Below are 21870 nucleotides of genomic sequence, written 5' to 3' on the forward strand. Positions count from 1 at the left end.
TTTTAAAGAAAAAATGTATTGAAGATCTGAAAAATAATTCCTAAAAAACTGACTTTCCTAGAAAACTGGAGTGACATAATCTATTGTATCGGGCCAGGAAATAGCTCAGCAACATAAACACCTGCCTGCCAAGTGTAAGGTCCTGAGTCAGATCCCTGGTACCGCCAAAAACAAAGAAAAAAGCAAAAAGCATTGCATCTGTCGTGTTAAAATGTGCATTAGACACAAATACAAAAACCAGGCAACAATTCACCATTCTTTAACAATCTGTTGTTAAGAGTATTCTTGCAATGCAACATCCCTTTCTCAAAGCAACAGAATGCCAACACCAGCAGTACTACACCAACAGAACACTACCTAACTGCTTATATCCTATGAAAGCTGGGAAGTTACACTCACCAAAAGGCCCTAACCCGCTCTTCTGCAGTACTACTCCAGTTTCTAGAAATTCTTTAGGACAAAAAATTGTCTTTTTTTTTGTGGCAGAACCGGGGATTGAACTCAGGCCCTTGCACTTGCCAGGGAAGCGCTTATTCGACTGAGCCATCTCCCTGGCCCCTAAAATGTCTTTAATAATGAAGATTTTTCCAAATCACTTTACATTCAACAGATACAGGTCCTTTACTAAAAAGAACACTTTCAAAAAGACAACATTCTCATCAGTAAAAATCAATGCGTCCTTATTATATAGCTGACTACTCCTTCTACAAGACAGTTAAAATATTTACATGAACATTATTTTCTTAAACAGCATATCCATGCTCAGCTGCCTGAAAGACTCTAGTTTCTGTCTATGATGGCATGACACAGTCCACATAGCTAGGTGTAAGATAGCTGACCAAGATTTGGAACTGCCTGCTGTAACAAAAACTAAAGCTTAAGTGTTCAGGTCTCTGTAAAAACTGAGTTTATTCTCAGAAGACTTCATTTCTTAGGGGCCAGTTATATGAAAGATTTCAAGAATCAGTGCTTTTCTTCTGCTTATCAATCCTGCAAGTAAACCTTTAATCTTTACACAGACTACGGAAGAAGATAAATGTTGAACTACTTTCAATGTCAGCATTAGACAAGCTTGCTGTTAATGAAAATGTTTTAAAGACAAGCTGCAGGAGATATCAGAGCAGAAAAAATTCAAGGGGAAGTGTGAGTGTGCACTTTAAGATAAAATTCTGTCAAACTTTCTTTTTTTAATCCTCCAGAGCTAGGCATTTAAGCAAAATGACAGATCTGACATTTAAAAGAACAAAGCAGCAACACCAAATAGCAGAGTGACTCATGGCAGTTAGGAAACAAATAAATGTTCAACCATAAGCACTTACTGTCTGAACCCACCCAGCAGGTTCACAGCAGAAATTAATAATGAGGTTTGAAGAGATATGGACTGTATCCTGGCCTGGGTACAAAGGGAAGAAATACAGATCAAGTATTTCCTGTTACAAGTAGACAGTGGACTCAGATGCACTACATATATTAAACACAATTCTGGGGCTGCCTTGGTGACACATGTCTGTAGTACTAGCACTCTAGGAAGCTGAGTTGGGAGGACTGCAATCTGAGCTCAGCCTGCACAACTTCGGAAGACTCTCACCTTAAAATTAAACACCAAGCAAACAAAAAAACTCAAAGTAGAGTCCAGCACCAAAAAATGTATACACATTTCAGGAAAAGAAAGATGGCATGATCTTTTTGTAACAGATGGTGTTACCTTCATACGGGAGACCCCAGAAGATGTCATACATTGCTGAAAACCCATTATACTCCTGGGTCTTAGAAAAGAAATTGAAAATCCATATGCAGCTATCTCAGTGACCAAGGTTTCCCAAGAGCAGTTCACTGTACTTACAAAATGTCTGGAAACTAATGGCTTATACTTTGACCACCTCTTGTAACTTGTATTAACCTCATGGTCTCAATAAATTTAGTATTAAAACACATATATAAATTTTTCTTTTCTGGAAATGTGTATACATTTTTTGTGGACTTTTAATACATATTTGTATCTATATATAATTTTAAGAAAAAGGGAAATATAACAGCATCCTTGCTGTGCATGGATACTGGCATCAAACCTAGGAAAAATACAGGCTTGCATGGTGGTGTTAAAATTACAACGAACAGAACTGGGCTTCAATTCCAGTACACCATCTGACTTTGATTATTTAAGATTAATTAACCTCAAAGTCTGTTTTCTTATCTGCAAAATGGAAATTCAAAATTCCCATCCTGGGCTGGTGGGCTGGTGACATAGCTCAGTGGCATTAACTGCCTGCCTGGCAAGCCCAAGGTCCTGAGTTTGACTCCCAGTACCAAAAAAAAAAAAAAAAAAAAAAAAAAAAAAAAAAAAAAACCCAACAAACAAAACTCATCCCATAGGACTGTTAGGATAAACAAAACTAACTTTTGTAACATTCTGCAGTATCATCCCTATGGAAGCCTATGAAGTACAAGATTATCTCTGTGACAGAGATGAGAAAACAGGCTCAGAGAACTAAGTTATTTGTCCAAAACTACAAAGTTAGGGCCAGGGAGACAGCGGTCTAATGGCCTGCCTGGCAAGTGCAAGGATCTGGGTTTGATCCCTGGTACCACATGCTATGCCGGCCCAGCTGGTTACTGAAACCAGGAGTGGCGGCTCATGCTGTAATCCCAGCTCTGGGGAGGCTGAGAAAGGAGCATCACTATGAGTCTAAGCTGTGTAGTGAGACCCTGTACCAAATAAATACAAAAATAAAAGATTAAAAAGAAATTACGAAGTTAAAAGGTAAACTAAGATTTAAACTCAGCTCTTCTTACACTTTCTATAATCACAGCTGCTTTAGAAAACAAACTAAAATATATAATAACATGTAATCTACTACCTGGTACAAAAAGTGTAATGAAAAAATATTTGCTAAAAACCTTGTATACAAAGACAAATTAATCAAAAAACCAAAATGGAAAATAAAATCCTTTTTTTTTTTTTTTTGAGATAAGAGTCTCACTGTGCAGGTCAGGCTGGCTTCAAACTACGTAGCCCAAGTTGGCCTCAAACTCACGTCAATCTTCCTGTCTCAGCCTCTCCAGTGCTCGGATTACAAGTATGTGCCAGGGCCAACTAACCTCTTTTGTCAGTATATACACAATACCTTAACAACCATCAGGCCTGTAATCTTAGCATTCTGGAAGGCTGAGGCAAGGAGGTTGCAAGTTCAAGCCCACCTTGGGCAATTTAGAAACTTAGGGAGACTGTGTCTCAAAATAAAAAGAAAAATAGGATGGGGGTGTAGCTCAATGCAAAGACCCTAGATTCAACCCCCAGTACTGAGAAAAAAAAATCTTATAACCAGAAAGTTTTAATTATACTATGGCAGTCAAAATGGGTAAGAAAAGGGAGATTATGGATTTTGCAGTGCAGCTTAGTCATCTACACCAGAGGAGTAAGAAAACTACAGAGAACAATTACTGTAGCTCTCCCCACAGACTGAGGCCACATTGTCCAAACAAGAGGCTACTCGATACTTGAAATGTGACTAGTGCAAATACAAAGTGAAATTTTAAATACTTTTTGGAATTTATTTATTTATTTATTTGAATTTTAAAATTTTATTTAAAGTTCAATTTAAAAACTGGTAATTCCTCACCTGAATTACTGAAAACTTTTAGGTAGGTTTGGAACTTCTTAGGTTTGGATCTATGTTTTCTTTTAAGAGATAGGTTGTCAACTAGCATTTGGGAGGCTGAGGAAAAAGAAGCTCCTTGAGTTTGGGGCCCACCTGGGCTACATAGTGACTTAAAGGTTGGACTGAACAACGTAAGAGACCCTGTCTCAAAAAACAAAAAATCTTAAAAAAAAAAAAAAAAAAAATCTTGCCTATACTTGCTCCTAAATCCTGGGTTCCAGTGATGTTCCTGCTGCAGGATCCTGAGTAACTGGGACTATTGTGCACACACACTTAGCTAAACAATGGAGCATTTTTCTTGTGTGTACAAGGACTGCAACCAGGGCCTCTTGCATATTAAATATGTGATCTACCAATAGGCTTGTGCTGCAAGTAAAAAATGCACACAGGATTCTGAAATTTTAAGAAAAAGAAACTAAAATATCTCAATAAATTACATATTAATTACATAATTAAATATTTTAGAAATATTGGATTAAATAAGAGAGTACTATTAATTTTATCTGTTTCTTTTTATCTTTTTTATAGAGAGCCCTTCCCAGTCCTCATCTTTTTTTTTTGGCAGAACCGGGGATTGAACTCAGGCCCTCGCGCTTGCCAGGCAAGTACTTATTCTACTGAGCCATCTCCCCGGCCCCCCAGTCCTCATCTTGGTCCAGGAAGTTTATATATTTTTCTTTAGGTTTCTTTTTTTGGTACCTGGAATCCAATCATGACCTCACACTTGCTAGGCAGGCACACACTGAGCTATATCCCCAACCCCCAGGAGGTTTATATTTATAAGCCCATGGAAAAGTTACTGGAATTCTAGTGAGTTAATTCCAATTTACCACTTCCAGTACAAACCACGGTAAGTATAAAGACACTAAGACATACTTATAGTTATGGGGAGCCAAGGAGTCCTAAGCCCAGGTAGGATGATGGCTGATAGGAACAAAGGCTTTGACTAGAGCAAAAACCTGGATTTTATTCCTTTGTGAAAAAAGGAGTGGCTTGAGGACAAGTGGGACTGTGAGGATGGCAGAAAATACGTGAGCTGGGCTAGGCAGGCGATCTGAGATCAGCTCTCCAATATGCAGAGAACAGGATATGCAGAAAGAATAATCTGCACAACACAATTAGGTAGTATCTAAAGTTTGGGGGTCAGTGCTTCAACTCTGATGTGTAATCTTTTATGCCCTGAAAGTCATAGCCCCTTGAGGCCCATCCCAGCTGAAAGCATGAAGTACAGCTCTCCGTCCTGCCTCACACCAGCCCACACATTTTATTTGGGAGCCATTGGCGGCTGGGGAAAACAATGCCCTGTCCTCTTGGCTTCAAAGACTACATATCAGCACCTCAGATGGACCAATATGCATTGCTAGCCAACTGATGGGATAAGGAAAAGTCCTAGCTGGCTCTGCACACATCAATATATGGAATTAGGGCCAGGATTGGGCAAAGTGGAGACAATTGCTCCTCCCTCAGGGAGAGTTGCCCAGGTGGTCCTCCATACTTTTTAATAAAGCTACTAGAAAATTTAAAATTATATACATGGTTTTCAAAGTCAGAGAAAATCTGATCCCATTTAAAAGTAAATATAACTAAATAAAAAAAATTCTTAACACTCAATGGTAGCAAAAGTATGAATATTGTAAAATGAACTGGGGTGACACACATATACAGATAACAATATAAAAATCTGAAATACATATGTGAGTCTGATCATAGTTTTGAACAATTTGCCATCTATAACACATAAAAACCTACCTTATTTATTTCATTCACAACAAATCCTTCCGAAGCTGTAACCTCTGGGATGCCATCTAGTCCAATTCCTTGACAAGTTAGGCTGCCATACAAAGATGGTTTCCCTACACAGCACAAAAGAAGCATGTCTCAAAAAATATTTTGCTTCTTGAAAACCCAGTTCAGGCACCTGTACAGATGGTATACCCATAAAATTGGCCCACAAAATGAAAACAGATACCTGTACTGAAAGTCAGGTGAAGTGGAAAGAGCAAATCCAATTTGAAAGACTAAAAGTCTGGAAGAAAGATTGAGAAATATAACATTTGGAGAGAAAGCTGCTAGAGTGATAGCAACCTGCTTTACTGGCTAAGAGGAGCTGTTCTAGGATGAAAGAGGAAAAAATTAGCCCAGCGGATTAAAGTGCCTGCTTAGGTAGACGCAGGGACTGGAATTTGATGCCTGGCTCGCTGTGTTGGCCCTACCCCTGTGGCACACTGAGTCAGTGACTGAGACTGGGTGTGGTGGCACCCAGCACCTATAATCCCAGTGCCTGGGAGGCTGAAAACAGGAAGATCACTGAGTCCAATGTGTGTAGTGAGGCCCAGTAGACCCTGTACTAAATACATAGAAGGGGGGACACAACATATTCCACAGTATATACATTATATCATACATATTGAAGAATCAAGCTTCAGTAATCTGGAAATGGTTCCTAAGCGGAATACTGATTTTAGCAGTCATATGAGCTAAATCAAATATCTCTATTGTAAACATACACAGATGGTAGAATGAAGTTAAAAATGTTTACCAGCCGAGTGTGGTGACACACACCTGTAATCTAAGCATTGGGGAGGCTGAAGGAGGATCATCCAGAGTTCCAGGCCAGCAAGTGCTTACTGTAAGTTCAAGGACAGCCTAAACACATAGCAAGAAGTTGTCTCAAAAAAAAAAAAAAAACCAAAAAGGAAAAAAAAAAAAAAAAAAAAAAAAAAAAAAAACCCAAAAGCCAGGTGTGGTAGTACACACCTATAATCCCAGCACTCAGGGGGATGAGACAGGAAGATCACAAGAGTTAACACAACTTATATTTCAAACTTCCTGGTTAGACTCAAGTCTTTTGAGTTCAGAAACAGCTATAGGTTACTCATTGAATAACTGCACTAAAACATAAGTTCTAGGAGTAAGAAAGACGTAGAAATCATGGATCCAGGCAATGGATGCTTTCTAGAGATTCTGACAGGAATTCTGGATAGGATGAAAAGGGAAACCAAGGAAGGGAAGAGGCACTTATCCATATTCACACATAAAAGTCAAAAGGGCTGGGGAGATAGCGGAGATAGCTTAGTGGCCCCACTGCCTGCATGGCAAACACAAGGTCTTGAATTCAATCCCCGGTACCAAAAAAAAAAATAAAAAAATAAAAAAAAAGAGCATGCTTTGATAGGCTGCAGCTAGAAGGCCAGCATATAACATAGCACTGAATGTTTTATAGTTTTCTAGGCTATTTGTGTGAATTTTCTGTCTTGGTAAGCTTTATAATCAATTTGTTAAATTCTATAAAAATTTTTTGGGGCCAACCTGATAGTTCAGTGGACTAAAGGGCCTGCTTAGGCAGAGCACAGCGGCCGGTTTGATCCCTGGCATGCTATGCCAGCCCCACTCCTGGGGCGTGGTGGCATGCCCCAGTAATCCCAGCGCTTGGGAGGCTGAAAACAGGAGAATCACTACAAGTAGGACCCATGTAGTGAGACCCTACAGACCCTAGACCCTGTCCTATATACAGGAAAAAAAAAAAAAAAGTCAAAAGGAACAAGAGAAAAGGAGGCATCAATGAAGGCATCAGCTTGGTTATAGCAGTTATGGAGAAGGTAGGTGAAGGGTAACTATAGAAGGGACTCACAATTTAGGGTAGTAATCTTGATAGAGAAGGTATACCACAGGAGCTTTTGCTAGGGACATGAAACATATGTAAAGTAAGTAACATAAAATACATTTAGTTTCAATAAAGCTGTTATTTACCAAAAAAAAAAATCCTCTTGCTTATGAGGTGACACTAGCTCTAACTTCACAAGGACACTGAGGCTGTGTTACACCCTCACATGTATTTACATGTGAACACACATTCATCTACATTTGCACTTTCATTTTATTTCATTCTAGTCTCTCAGGCTCAATTCAATCTCCTTCTTTGTTCTCTAGACACCGGGTCTTCTGTTAATCCTTCTCTCCCTGGATTTCAATCTATATTTTAAAAATTACTTTCTACAATTTCTCATATTTGAAAAACAAAACAAAGCCTCTAAGATTATCTAGCTACCACCCTCCTTTGGTCTAGGCAACACCAATTTCCTCAGAGACTCTGTTTAAAACTTAATTTTTCTAAGAAATAAAATATAGCAATGGCATCTGAAATGGCACTCAGTAATACAAAACTTGTTTACAGTCTTTAGAAGGAAGGTTGGTTTGGTTTTGGAATGGTACCACACTAGTTATCATGTAAACTGAATAGTCAGGAACAACACAGGAATGTTATTCAGGGGATAGAACAGCAAGACTTGGAAGCTGTATGAGTTGGAGAAGTAATTAGGTTTTCACTCTGATTCCTAGAAAAATGATAGGAACTTAACAAATAAGAAAATCATTAGATGTGGTGGCTCATACCTTTAATCCCAGCTATCTGGGAGGCTGGGACAGGAGGATCCTATGTTTAAGGCCACTCTGAAAATTGAATTATGCATTGTCTTGCAATAAAAAATAAAAAAGGGCTGGGGGGGGGAACTCAGCAATAGAGTGTAATACCAGGCTTCAATCCCTGGCACAGAAAAGGAAAAAGACACAGAGACAGAGACAGAGACAGAGACAGAGAATCAAGAAAGAGGATCCATTTGATTGTAAAAGAGTCTGGGAACTTTAGGAAGTCATTATTCAATACAACAGTGAGAACTTCAAGCACCAATGTCTAGCAAACTGTTCAATCTCTGCTTGCACCCAAAGAGAGGTCAGGGCAAACACTATAAATTTAATTACCATCAGCAAGGTCACAAAGCTGTAGAAGTGTTCGACAGCATGACAGTATAGGTCTAAGGGACTGATTTAAATTCATCAGCAACAACTCCATGAATGGCTGTGGCTTTCAAATGGAAAAGCAAAGGCCTTCTGCTGGAATGGAGGTATGGCAGTGATGTCAAAAAGAGTTATGAGCACGTGCAAAGCTGGACAGGCACAGAGTGGGAGCTTTGTTCTAGGAGTAATAAATCCTTCTTTAAAGAAAGAACATACCACACATTTATGAGCATTACCTGGGGGGTGACAACTCAGCCAGGCCTCTCCTTCATCTTTCCTGTGAATATAAACAAAAGCTTAATTAGGCTCTTACGAAGCTGAAGATGCCAATGGTACAAAGAAAAAAAAAAGGGTCATGTAATTTCCAGATTGTTCACAGTACTTAACACATGATCTGGTCAACCTCCCATCATGCATAGATTCTTCTAAGACATCCAATTTTGTTTATTTGTTCAAGTATCTAATGAATAGACACTTGTAAAATTAATGCTCAAATATTTTTCACAAACAGCCAGGCATGGTGGCACACTACTATAATCCCAGAACTTGGGAGGCTAAAGTAGCAGGATCACCATGAATTCAAGGCCAGCCTGGGCTACACAGTGAACTCAAAACCAGCCTGAACTGCATAATAAGACCCTATCTCAAAATAATAAATAAATAAATTTATTAACAAAGTTCACTTTGAAAAATTCAAGTTTATATTTACACATTTATTGGGATTACTGTAAACCAGATTCTGTGCTAGGTACACCGCACACAGTATCATTACTCCTCACAACAACCAAACAAGATACCTTATTATATCCACACTGAACATTACAAACTGAAACTCGAGAGGATTTACCTAGTCATCTAGCTATTAAGTACGAATTTAAATTTGGTACACAATAAGATTTTTCTAACACCTCACACTGTGGTGAGGATTTTTTACGTTCTGCATCCCATACCCAATCTTCCAAATCCTGATCTTTGTACCCTAACTCTGAGGGCCTACATTTTTAAAACAGAAAGATCTAAACCGGGTGTGGTGGTACATGACTGTAATCCAAGTACTCTGGGAGGCCAAGGCAGGAGTATCACAAGTTCATGTCCCCAGACTTAGCAAGATCCTGTCTCAAATTTTTTTAAAGGGGGTGGGGGTGGGGTACAAAGGCTCTGGCTCAATTCCCAGTACCACAAAGGAGGAGAAAAACAGATCTAGATTGATAGTAACCCTTGATCTCATGACCAATTGCATAATCTTAATCAACTGTCTTGATTTGGACTGCACTTTCTTGCAAGTATAGAGTGCAACTTGTAGCACTGAATGTTCCTTTATTACTTATCATATTTTGTGTTCAAGTACTTTGTCTTATATTTTAGAACCACGTAATAAGGTATAAATTTCTTAAATGCTGGAAGACATGTTTCATTCATTTTCTCCATTGTTTCAATTCAAAAAAATTCTCATTATGCTTTTCAGTTAGGGCAGTACGTATTCACCTTGCTGCTCAGAGAAATGACTATCACAGTACAAGATCAATAAATATATATATTAAGTGAAAACAGAGTGCTGCGCAGCTCCACTTCCAACATCAGCTCCTTGACGAGCAGGAATCATTACTTAATGTGAGCTCCACCTAGCACCTAGTAGAGGGCGTGAACGGGGTAGGTGGTACAGGCTCCTGAACGGAGTCCTTCGTTAGGTCTAATGCAGCGTTACAGCTGTGATTGAATACTAAGACTCTTATAAACAACTGATGACCAATAAATATTTTCCAGATGACTTCTTGGCCGGGAGCAGCTGGCTCCCAATTTCATTTCTTCAACTCATTGATCCTGGTTCTGACGCAGCAATCACACATATGTGTTCCCTTGGCCTCAGGACAGCTGTTCAGAGCGAAAAGCCCATGATCATGTGAGTTGAGCATCTTTTTCTGGACCCTGTGACCTCCAATTAGTTCAACAATTGATGGGGTAACCTTATGGGTACACTGGGCCGGCATGACTTCCCTTGATGGAAAGGTAACATCCACTACCCGCCTCCTCTGCCCCTGCTCTGGGGCCGCATTCACCTGAGGGCTTGGGCCCAGTCGCTCTGGATCCTCAGAGGCGCCGCCATCTTGGCCCCGCCTCCACCTGCCCGCCTCTTCCGTTCCTTCCCGGATGTGAGTTCCCCAAACAGTCGCGGCGAGGGCGTAGGGCGGGACCTACACGGAGAGGCCACCAATGAAAATGCGCGGCGAGATTCTCCCCTCCTTCCGTGTGCGCGCTCCTGCAAAGCGGTGCCTTGTGGGAAGAGACGGAAGACTGCGGACTTCTTGGAGAACCTTTGCCGAGGCGGCGAACGTGCGTGTGATCTTCGTCTGCCGCCTTCGGGTGAGCACCGCGGGGAGGCACTGCGGACGCGTCTGGGGCGCGCTGCACTGCTGCACGTACGCATGCGCCGTCTCGGTGAAGTAGGAAAGGCGCTTCCAGCGACCTGTGTCCTTGAGTTTCTCTGCTTGCCGTCCATTTCTGCCTGCCTTCCGCATTTCACTTGCCAGCCATCTAACCTGCCTAGATCTCTGAACCGTGGTCGTCCTTGTTGGATTCCAGGGGAAACTGAGAACAGGATGTGGTGGGAGCAGTCTAGTAGCATACACTTAGTTTTCTCCAATAGCTCAAATACTTTTCACTCATATTAACCTTCACTCGGCTTCTGTCGGTTGTTATTATGAGGTTAAAAAAAAAATTACCTGATAAGGCATGACAGGAATTTGAGTTTACATCCCTGGGCTTAGAAGTCCCACCATGCTTGCTCTTGAAGATTTGCGCCCAGTCTTTAAAGAGCTTACAAATGGGTTTGGGAAGAGAAAACATGTATACTAATAGGAATTGTCGTTACTTTCTGTTTTTGAACAGGGTGTTGGTGTGTAGTACAGGCCGACCTCGAATTCGCGGTGATCCTTCTGCCTCTGCCTTCCCAGTGCTAGGACTGCAAGCGTGCACTACTACACAGTCAGAAATCATCATTTAGTAAATAAACTCTGTACCAGTCGCTTTACAAATATTTCATCTCTTCAGTCGAGGTTACGCGCTCTCTCTCTCTCTCTCTCTCTCTCTCTCTCTCTCTCTTAAATGTACTTGGTACAGGATCTCACAACGCAGCGCCTCTGTTTTCAGCCTTCCCAGGTCTGGGATTACAGGTGTGCACCACCACGCCTGATCTTGGTCGCAGGTCGCCAGCTCAGTGCTCCCGGCTTGTGCCGGAGAACCCAGGTCCCTGCTCTTACCTAAGCAGGTGCTTAGTCCACAGAGCTATCTCGCCAGCCCCAAGCTCTTTTCTTTTCTATTCTTTCTTGTTTGTTTGACATAGGGTTTGCTATGCTATGTCTCTCAGGCTGGTCTTGTACCCACAATGCCGCCCAGGTTGGTCTTGAACTCCTGGTGATCCTCCTCCCTCAGCCTCCCAAGTGCTGGGATTACAGGTGTGTGTCACCACAATCAGAAAAATCCCTGCTTATTTGAAAGGTATTTTCTCTCCCCCTCTTAAATTATGTTGCCTCCAAAAACAAGTTTTGTGTAGAGATATAGAGTGCTTAATTCCCTCTTGTGTCTTCCTCATGCTCCTCAATAAAAATCTCAACGTCCTTAATCTGGACTACAAAGCCTTTTCTAATAGTCATTTTCTAATTTATGTGGGCTTTTTGTTATAATTTCTCAGTCACTGAAGGTTTGGTTTTGTTTGGTTTGTGTGGTGCTGGGGATCAAACCCAGGGCTTCATGTATGTTGAACATGAACTGTGCCATAAATTACACCCTCAGTCACTGAATTTTATTCATTCATTTCTGCAGTCCTGGGTATTGCACCCAGTACCTTCACAATGACCTACATTTCCAGCCCTTTTTATTTGTCTTTATTTCTAGATAGGGTCTTACTAACAAGTTGAATAGGCTGGACTGGCACTTGTGTTACTTCTGCTTCAGCCTACAAGAAAGCTGAGATTATAGGTGTGCCACCATGCCTGGATGTTGCTGAACATGTAATTCTTCTTGTGTCACATTTTGTCTCTTCCATTCCAGAAATAGTCTGATCTCTGGCTAATTCTTATTTATCCCTTGAGTCTTAGCTTAGAAATCACTACTTCCAGGCAAGTGTTTCCTTCTTACTCTTTTTTTTTTTTTTTTTTTTTTTTTTTGTGGTATCAGGAATCAGACTCAGGACCTTGCACTTACTGCTCTGGTGCTTATGCCCCTGAGCTGTCTCCCTGGCTCATATTGCTATTCTTGTCTGGACTATACATATTTCCACTGTGTTTCCAATCTTAGCTATCTGTATTCACTGTTGTAAGGTATGTATTTGTTCAGTTTGTAAACTCACAAAGGCAGAAACCCTATCTTGCTTGATTATTCCTATTTACTCTAGCATATTGACTGCTACATGATAGGTACTCAGTAATCATTTTTTGGAACTAATTATATAGCCCAATGGTACTAGACTTACCTAGCTCTGTGAGGCCCTGTTTCAATCCCCAGAAATGGGAGAAGAAAAACCTTTTGAATGAGACACAGGAGAATTAAGGAGTCCTTGTAACTCCTTTATAATTCACTATGGCTAACTTTATTCAAAGCGTATAGTCATTGTTCTTCTAACTTTTTTTTTTTTTTTTTTTTGCGGAACTGGGGATTAAACTCAGGCCCTTGCGCTTGCCAGGAAAGCGCTTATTCCACTCAGCCATCTCCCTGGCTCCCTCCAACCTTTCTTAAGTTCTTCTTGCTGCTTTCTCCTGGGTGCTGTGAAGGAGACGATGTTGGGGAAACAGTGTAGGCAAATACAGGTATCCCTGGCCTTTGGAAATGGCTGAGAAAGTGATCTCCCTTACCCCAAAGGCTCATGTCTTGTTCTAGCCCCTGCATGTTCTGTGTTACAGCCAAATAAACCTATCCTTTGGGTGCCTTTATAGGGTACCTAGTCTGGCCTGGAGCAGGAAGACATGAAAAGGATGGGAATTTTGTTCTCCAAGCATAGAATAAGGCCAGTGGAAGTAATGAAGTTTCCTTAAAGTAGATCAGAATGGCTTTTTGAAAAAGATATTTCACATAATTTATATTGCATTAGTAGAATCCATTGAGCTCTGAAAAGTGTTTTCATATATTTTATTTTGTTCAATTTATCCATTTTGTAGGCCTGCTCTCTACCAGACTGGTGCTGGTGCACCAAAATAAAACAGGCTCACTCTGTTCTCCAAGAGCTTAGTCTTTTAGGTGAGACAAACATATAAGCAGGGTATAATAGAATAGTTTGGTTGGTGCTGTTTAAAATATAGGAACCTTATGTGATCATAGCTGTACTTTAAACTTTGTCTCTAGACTCCCCTGATGTCAGCCTCAGTCCCTCAAGGCCATAACTGGGCCCGACAAGTAAGGAAGGAAGAGGAAGAAGACGACCCACTGGACCAGCTCATTTCCCGTTCTGGTTGTGCTGCTGCACACTTTGCGGTACAGGAGTGCATGGCTGAGCACCAGGACTGGCGGCAGTGCCAGCCACAGGTGCAGGCCTTCAGGGATTGCATGAGGGAACAGCAGGCAAAGCGACATGAGGAGCTGCAGCGAAAGAAAGAACAAGCCAGTGCCCACCCCTGAGACCGCAAACCACCTGTGCCAAGAAGATGGCTCTGCAGAAATCAGCATCCAGAGAGAGCCTGGGAGGAAGAAACCCCAGAGTATGAGCCAGGAGATGTAAAACCTGTAGGTTTGGGGGCTTGAGAATCACACATCAGGAGTTTGGACATGGCTATCATAAAGACCTGTGTAATTTCTTTTTTTTTTTTTTTTTAAATACTAGGGATCGAACTCGGACCTTGCACTTGCCAGGCAGGTGCTTATGCTACAGAGCTACATTCCCAGCTAAGACCTGTTATATTTTAATGGTCAGCTATCACACTTTTCACCCATCTTGGAAAACGAGAGAGTGGTATATAGGGCATGCCTCCCCCACACACCACCTCTTGGGTCAGTGTGCCTATTACTGAGATGATTATAGGGACATTTTAATTTCACAAGTAAATTCACAACCTAAAGATCTAATCGGGTCTATCTCTTCAGTCATGGGTTTAACAGCAAGTGTTTCTGAGGAACTATGTTGGAACTAATGTGAAGAATAATGTGACCTGTGCCTTCATTTTGCTTGGGAGTCGAGTTTGAGAGATCGGAATAAAACTGCACTGGAACAGCTAACTTAGTTTCCAACAATGATAAATGCTTTTATTGTTTGTCACCTATTCTGGATGTTTTATCAGTATGATAGAAATAAACAGGGAAGATTTTTTTTATGTATTTATTAGTACAGGGTCTCACTACACTGATTAGACTCATAGTGATCTTCCTGTTTTCAGCCTCCCAAATGCTGGATTACAGGCACGTGTCACCACGCCCAGTTTCACTTGGTTCATCATACCCTGGGGGGCGGGGTTGGCACGGCAGGTCAGGGATCGAACCCTGGTCCCTGCATCTGCCTAAGCAAGTGCTTTAATCCGCTGAGCTATCTGACTGGCCCTTATTTTTCAACAAATATTGAATGTATTCAAAGTTGGCCTACAGTAGTGTATGCCTCAAATCCTAGCACTTTAGGAAACTAAGGTAGAAGGATCCTAAGTTCAAGTCTTACTTAAGCAATTCAGGGAGACCCTATCTCAAAAAGAAAATGGGCTGGAGAAACAAAACCCTGTTTTGATCCCCAGTACAAAAACAAACAAAAAAAGCCCTAAAAACAAATCTTAAGCTTTTACAAAGTAGACAAGCTGTCAGCAAGATGGAATTTATGTTCCTACATGATGACAGTTTGCCAGAGCTGAATAATAATGCCTCTTGTCGGTTATGTTCTATTGGTGATATTTGCCATCACATTTTTCTTCAAGGGAATCACGCATTCTATCCCTGCATAACTCTGTAAGGCATTAGCGAGTGTGAAGCAGGTGGGGAGGGGATTGACCCCTACCACAGAAGCTAGGATGCTGTCGTCATCATTGGTAACAAACACCTAGCACTTAGATAGTAGAAGCCCAAATCTGAAGTATAGTAGGCCCTGAAATCTGCTTTGAGTTTTGTGCTGGTATTTTAGGAAAAAAGAAAGAAAAAATAAGGAGTTTAAGGGATGATAAAGTCCTATTTGAGTTCAGAGATGGCCAAGGAAATATGGACTGATGTATGTGTGTCCAGTGCTGCAGTCGTTGGAGCCAGCAAGCAGTGTGCACTGCAGCTGTCAGACTCAGGAGGAGTTAGTCCAGTTGAATCTTTAAAAATGAAGGTGAGGGGCCAGGGAGATGGCTCAACAGAATAAGCGCTTCTCTGGCAAGCGCAAAGGCCTGAGTTCAATCCCCAGTTCCGCCAAAAAAAATAAATAGCACCTAGAAAAGGGCTGCGAAAATAGCTCAGCAATCTAAGCGCCTGTCTAGGCAAGCACAAAGACCCAGGTTCGATACCCGGTACCACATGCTGTGCCGGCCCCACCCTGGGCACACCATACCAACCACCAAGACCAGGCGTGGTGGTACACGCCTGTAATCCAGCACTGGGAAGCTGAAATGGGAGGATCACTATGAGTCCAAGCTGCATAGTGAGACCCTGTACCAAATACATAAATGTATAAAATGAAAATCAGGAAACAGAAAAGTTAACAGATATTTTCAAAAATGTAGGAAAATGTGAATATGGACTAGGTGAGTGTAGTGACTTTTATTTTTGTGGTATTGGGGGTCAAACCCAGCTATTTAACAATTCTGCCTTAGCTTGCTACGTAGCTGGAATTATGGGCATGTACCACAAAACCTAAGATTCCACTGAAAAAATTATATATATATATACACACACACACACACACAGTCTTGCTTCGCAGTTCAGACTCGCAGAAATCCTCCTGTCTCAGCCTCCCTAATGCTGGGATTACAGGTGTGCGCCACCACACCTGGTTCTGGTGCTGGCATGCAGTACTAAGCACTGAACTTGCGCTCTTGCACTTGCCAGGTGCTTAGACTGCTAAGCTATCTCCCCAGCTCTGAAAGTATTTATAGTGATCAATTGGAGATAGGGAGAAATACACAAATTCACACTAGTAAAAGGTTTGTAATTCGTAGAAACAATCCTTAGGTTGCCCAGGCTGGACTCAAACTTGCAGTCCAGTCTCAGTCTCCCAGAATGACAAGATTACAAGCAGGTGCTACCATATCCAGCTCTGTTTCTTCAGTTCCTTAGCCTGAAAAGGTTTAAGAAGGAGCTGGGGGGCAAGAAGGTCAATGATAGAGCAATTGTGTATCATACACAAGACCCTGGGTTTAATCCAAAGCATTACAAAAATGGGTGATGGTTGTAAATAGGCAATAATAAAAATTGTTACCATTTATTGAATGATTTACTAATACCTTTTTAGGCATTCAGTTCTAGCGTCCAATTCCAGAGCCTGTGCTCTTGATCCATATGATAAACTGCCTTAAGTCTGTTATGCAACTTGCTAGTTATGTTACTTTGGGAAAACTATTTAGCATCTCAGTCTTTCCTCACCTGTGAAAAAGTACACAATATATATATATATATATATATATATATATATATTTTTTTTTTTTTTTTTCTAGAAGCCTTAAAACAAATAGACCTTAATAGGATTGTTGAAAGAATTAATACTGCCAATGAGCTTAAAAACTACCTTATTTTTTTTGTTTGTTTGTTTGGGGTTTTGGTATCAGGAATCCAACCTGACCTGGTGCTTGCCAGGCAGGCAGTGTAAAACAGTGTCTTATTGAAACACAATAGCACCTGAATAGTAGCTACTATGCTCATTGTGTTTTATTTTTTTTTTTAACATTTATTTAGTGTGTGTGTGTGTGTGTGTGTGGCCAGCTCAGCCCACCAGGGGGCGAGGCTGGCTGGCATGTGGTGCTGGGGGATCGAACCATGGTCCCTGTGCTTTGCCAAGCTTGTTCCATGTAGGTGCTTTAGACCACTGAGCCATCTCGCCAGCCCCCTCATTGTGTTTTAGTGAGTTACCTTATCTAATCCTCCTAACACAGCATCCAGTTCTTTACAGAGAAAATAAACATCAAACCAGTGGTCTTCAACATGGCAGCCCATGGCACTGGAGTTCAGGCGATCCACATCTGTCCTTAGTCTACATCCACTTCTGGAAGCTTCAGTGCCAGGAATGGGTGGAGAGACCTCTTTGGCTAGGTGTCCCTCCTGGCTAGTCTTAGGACAGGCTCATAGTTTAGCAGTTTCCTGTAAGGTCTTTGTCCAGGGACTCGGCCTTACGCTCACTAACTACAAAGATGCACTGTAATGAGATTTATTAGATGAGTGAGGAGATACAACTCCCCATCCAGGTAAAGTTGCCAGACAAAGACTTTGGGTTGCTGACTTTAGAAATCCAAAAAGAACTGGAATGAGCCAAATTGAAACCTTACAATTACCTTCTGTAGACAATGCTGAGGATCCGTCTGCTACAGCAAGGACTTCATGCAAAGGAAATAGGGATTCTTCTCTTCTTGGCAGTAACCATTTAAGGGACCTTCATTCTTCAGAGCCTAACATTGTTTAAATGGCTAGCTGGTTCCTTAATGGTTATTCATACCTGTGATCCCAGCACTTAGGAGGCTGAGGCAAGAGGTTCACGGGATTTGAGGCCAGCCTGAGCTACATAGTGAGTTTAAGGCCAACCTGAACAACATACTGAGACCCTGTCTCAAAAAACAAAAAACCACATTGTCCATTTTTCAGCAGGTCCAGTACTAGATGTGCATTGTGTGCTCAAAGTGATTTCCTTAAGTACACATTACATCCTAGAAACAGCAGGGGCCATGGGTTTCAGCCTTGCCAGTGTCCAAATAGCCAATATACCCAGATTTCCTTTGTGACTAAAACATGCCCCTTCAGAATCTACACCTGGTCAATTCCCAGGCTTCCAAGGTGGTGGAACAAACAATCTTAAATCCAGAGGACAAAGGACTAAAACATGAAGCTGAGCAATCTACAGGACTTAACTAGGAATTTGACTGGGGCATTCTGTCCTTCTAGCAACATAAAAATCCATTTCTAAAAATCTCAGCAACCTGCACTGTACCAGAAATTAAGTGACCAGGAATAAACCCTGGCTCTGTCACTGACCAAATGGATGACCTTGGACAAGACTCTATTTTTCTTTGTGCCAATTAACTCACCTATAAAATGAAGATTAAAATAGATTATTCAAAAGGATAACAGAGCCAGCACTAGAACCCAGCATTTCTGATTCCCAATCCATTGACCTTCCCTCTTTTATGTCCTGCCTAAATCTTGTGCTTTTGGTCCTACAGGGAACTGTTTAAGCCAAACTGAGGCATTTAAAATTAACAAAAGTATGCTAAAAAAAAAAAAAAAAAAGACAAGCTACTAATGCATGTAACAAAATGGACAAATGAAGGAAAGATGCAAAATATACTGTATGACTTTTCATTTAGCATTGTACAGATAGGCAAAACCAATCTATGGCAATGGAAATGAGATTAGTGGGCTGGGCGTGTAGCTCAGAGGTGAGCCACCTGCCCAGACAGTGCAGGCTAGGGGTTCAAGCCCCAGTACAGAGAGAGAGAGAGAGAGAGAGAGAGAGAGAGAGAGAGAGAGAGAGAGAAAAGGAACAAAGTAAAGAGTAGAGCAGCAACCAAGAAAAAGGTAAAGATTAGTGCTTGCTTCTCATGGGGATGAATTAAAGAATCTGAGAAGCTGGGCATGGAACGTATCTGTAATTTCCTGTCATCCTGGGAAGCGCAGGCAGGAGGATCACAAATTCAAGCCCAGCCTGGGCAACTTAACAGTTTAGTGAGATCCTGATTCAAAATAGGAAAATAAAACTGAGGACTGGAGATGTAGCCAGAATGAAAATGAATGTCCTGGGTTCAATGTCTAGTACACAATAAAATAAGTAAATGAAGAAAGGCTGAGCATAGTGGTATGTACCTGTAGTATAGCTACTCAGGAGCTGATGCAGGAGAATTTTTTTCTATTTTTATTTTATTTTTTTATTTATTTTTGAGATAGTGTCTCACTTTGTAGTGCAGGCTGGCTTTGAACTCACTATGAGCCTAGGCTGTCCTTGAATTCCTAGCAATGCTCCTGCTTCAGCTTCCTAAGTGCTGGGATTACAGGCATGCACCACCATGCCCCATTCAAGGGCAGAGAATTTGAAGCTTGAGCCCAGTATGCACAATTTAATGAGACCCTATCTCAAAAATTTAAGAAAGCCTGGGAATGTAGCTCATTGTGAAACTATAGTTCAATCTCTAGGACCGCACACACACACACAAATACAAATTTAAGGAGAGCTGGAGAGACAGCTAAGCAGTCTAAGTGCTGCCTGGCAAGCCCAAGGACACAAGTTCGATCCCCAGTACCACGTGCCATGCTGGCTGGCCCTGGAACCCAGGGCACGTTGTGCTGGTCACTGCAACAGCACAGTGGCAGACACCTGTAATCCCAGCACTGGGGAGGCTGAAACAGGAGGATCACTGGGATCCAAGCTGCATAGCGAGACCCTGCAGCAAATAAATAAAAGAAATCAAAAATTGTTTCTGTGATGATAGAAATATTTTCTATCTTGACAGAGTGTGGGTTGTATGAGTAGATGTGTTTTCAAAACAAATCAATTTAAAGTCTGTGTTTCACTATGTATAAATTATACCTCAAAAAATGCTTACATTGTTTAGAAGGAAATATAACATTTACTGAGTACTTGCCAACTTGTAATTCACCTACATGTCAAACTCTCAAAAAGGGATCACACTATTTTGCAGATCAAAAATCAAAGTTAAAAGAGCTCATTGTGAAACTACAGTTCAATCTCTAGGACCACATGCACACACAAAAATACAAGTTTAAGGAGATACTCGCTACAGGCCTCAAAACAAATGGAGAAGCCCAGACAACCCAGGTTGTCTGCCTCTTTCCCTGATAATAGGCTGTCTCAATAAAGAAGGGGTGTTCCTGGGTGCAGTGGCACATACCTGTAATCCCAGTACTGGGAAGGCTGGGCAGGAGGATCATTTGGAGTTTGAGACCAGCCTGAATTGCATAATGAGACCCTGTCTCAAAAAGACAAAAAAAGGGGGGGCATGTATTTTAAATTTTTGCTCCATTTGATTTCATTGACATGCGAGCTTAAGTAAATCCATTTTCAGGCTGTCAAGATAGCTCAGCGGACTAAAGCTCCTTTTTATGCAAGTTTAGGCAAGCTCAGGGACCACGGTTTGATTCCTGGCACCATGTGCCATGCCAGCCCCACTCCCAGGGTGGGCTGAGCCGGCCAGATTCTGGGTGTGGTGAGGCATGCCTATAATTCCAGTGCCGGGGAGGCTAAAAAGCTGGCGGATCACTATGAGTGTGAGCTGCAGTGAGACCCTGCGATAACCAAATACATTAAATAAATAACAATTTATAAAAGTAAGTCCATTTCCCATTGGACCTCACTCTTTTTTTTTTTTTTAATTTTTATTTATGTGTGTGTGTGTGTATGTGTGTGTGTGTGTGGCCAGCTCAGCCCACCAGGGGGCGGGGCTGGCTGGCATGTGGTGCTGGGGGATTGAACTGTAGTCCCTGTGTTTTGCTAAGCTTGTTCTAAGTAGGTGCTTTAGACCACTGAGCCATCTCACCAGCCTGGGCCTCACTCTTGAAAGCTAAATGAAGCTTGTAATTGTTTTGTAACCCTGAGGTTCTTGCAATCAGATTGTCTCTCCGGTTCCTCCTGACAGGATGAAGTATTAAGAGCAATTTACTAATCATGAGCAATAAAAGCCCTTTGACTCCAATGAAAGAATAAGTCATCAGCTAGGTCAGTGACATAAGAGCTCTAAGGTGACAGAATTCAACTACCTCTTATTTAAAAAATAAGCCTGGCTCATCCCTTGGCGGTGACTTGGAGAGATGGACTGGGAATGGGAGATCTAAATCCTGCTGCCACCCTGCTAATGAGATGCCCTGTGCTCTTGGGCAGAGCACTGCTTTCGGCCTAAACCTGTAATAGGGACAATCAGGCTGGCTAGGTCGAAGGTCTTTCAACTCCCTTATCTTGTCAACTTATGAAATCTTTAATCCTGCTTCCACATATTGATAACAAGAAAAACTAGGCAACTGGAAGAGATTGAGGTTTTCCAGGTTCCTATATGGAATCAGGTGACATTGCTGATTAACCATGTGCTAAAAGGGTGATATTTGTATGTATTTATTTCTGTATCTTTATATCATACACCCAATCACACTTCACACTCATCCATTAACTTTGAGCAGTTCCAGAATAAAAATATAAGTGCTGGGGGCCTGCAAAATAGCTTAGCAGTCTATAGTGCCTGCTTAGGAGGGCTTAGGCAAGTGCACAGGGACCACCCACAAGCTGTGCCAGCCCTGCCCCCAGGGTGGGCTGAGCAGGAAAAAAAAAATA

General features: G+C 41.5%; 2 protein-coding genes across 7 annotated transcripts in view; one reads left to right on the forward strand and one right to left on the reverse strand.

The window, feature by feature from the left end:
• The window catches only part of Paaf1 (proteasomal ATPase associated factor 1), a 40668-nt gene extending 30065 nt beyond the window's left edge, over window positions 1–10603 (reverse strand). For 3 of the 4 annotated variants that reach the window (XM_023702098.1, XM_023702096.1, XM_023702095.1), the window contains exons 1-3: window positions 10511–10594; window positions 8690–8730; window positions 5409–5512 (exon numbers count right to left, since the gene is read on the reverse strand). In XM_023702098.1, the coding sequence (XP_023557866.1) occupies window positions 5409–5512; window positions 8690–8730; window positions 10511–10557 (192 nt within the window). In that variant the 5' untranslated portion in view covers window positions 10558–10594. Of the gene's footprint in view, window positions 1–5408; window positions 5513–8689; window positions 8731–10510 lie in introns of all 4 variants that reach the window. The other variant, XM_004641918.3, reaches the window with a different exon arrangement.
• Window positions 10604–10707: 104 nt separating this feature from the next.
• LOC101567695 (cytochrome c oxidase assembly factor 4 homolog, mitochondrial) lies at window positions 10708–14674 on the forward strand. Of its 3 annotated transcripts, none has more exons than XM_023702100.1 (3): window positions 10708–10814; window positions 11340–11453; window positions 13788–14674. In XM_023702100.1, the coding sequence occupies exon 3, from the start codon at window positions 13797–13799 to the stop codon at window positions 14058–14060; it is 264 nt and encodes an 87-aa protein (XP_023557868.1). In that variant the 5' UTR covers window positions 10708–10814; window positions 11340–11453; window positions 13788–13796; the 3' UTR covers window positions 14061–14674. The 3 variants fall into 3 exon arrangements, with proteins under 3 accessions (XP_023557868.1, XP_023557867.1, XP_023557869.1); XM_023702101.1 differs by lacking the exon at window positions 10708–10814 and adding an exon at window positions 10957–11069; XM_023702099.1 differs by lacking the exon at window positions 11340–11453 and having other exon boundaries at window positions 10709–10814.
• The last annotated feature ends 7196 nt before the right edge of the window (window positions 14675–21870 follow it).

This window comes from Octodon degus, unplaced genomic scaffold, assembly GCF_000260255.1.
Source record: "Octodon degus isolate 3935 unplaced genomic scaffold, OctDeg1.0 scaffold00146, whole genome shotgun sequence".
Lineage (NCBI taxonomy): Eukaryota > Metazoa > Chordata > Mammalia > Rodentia > Octodontidae > Octodon > Octodon degus.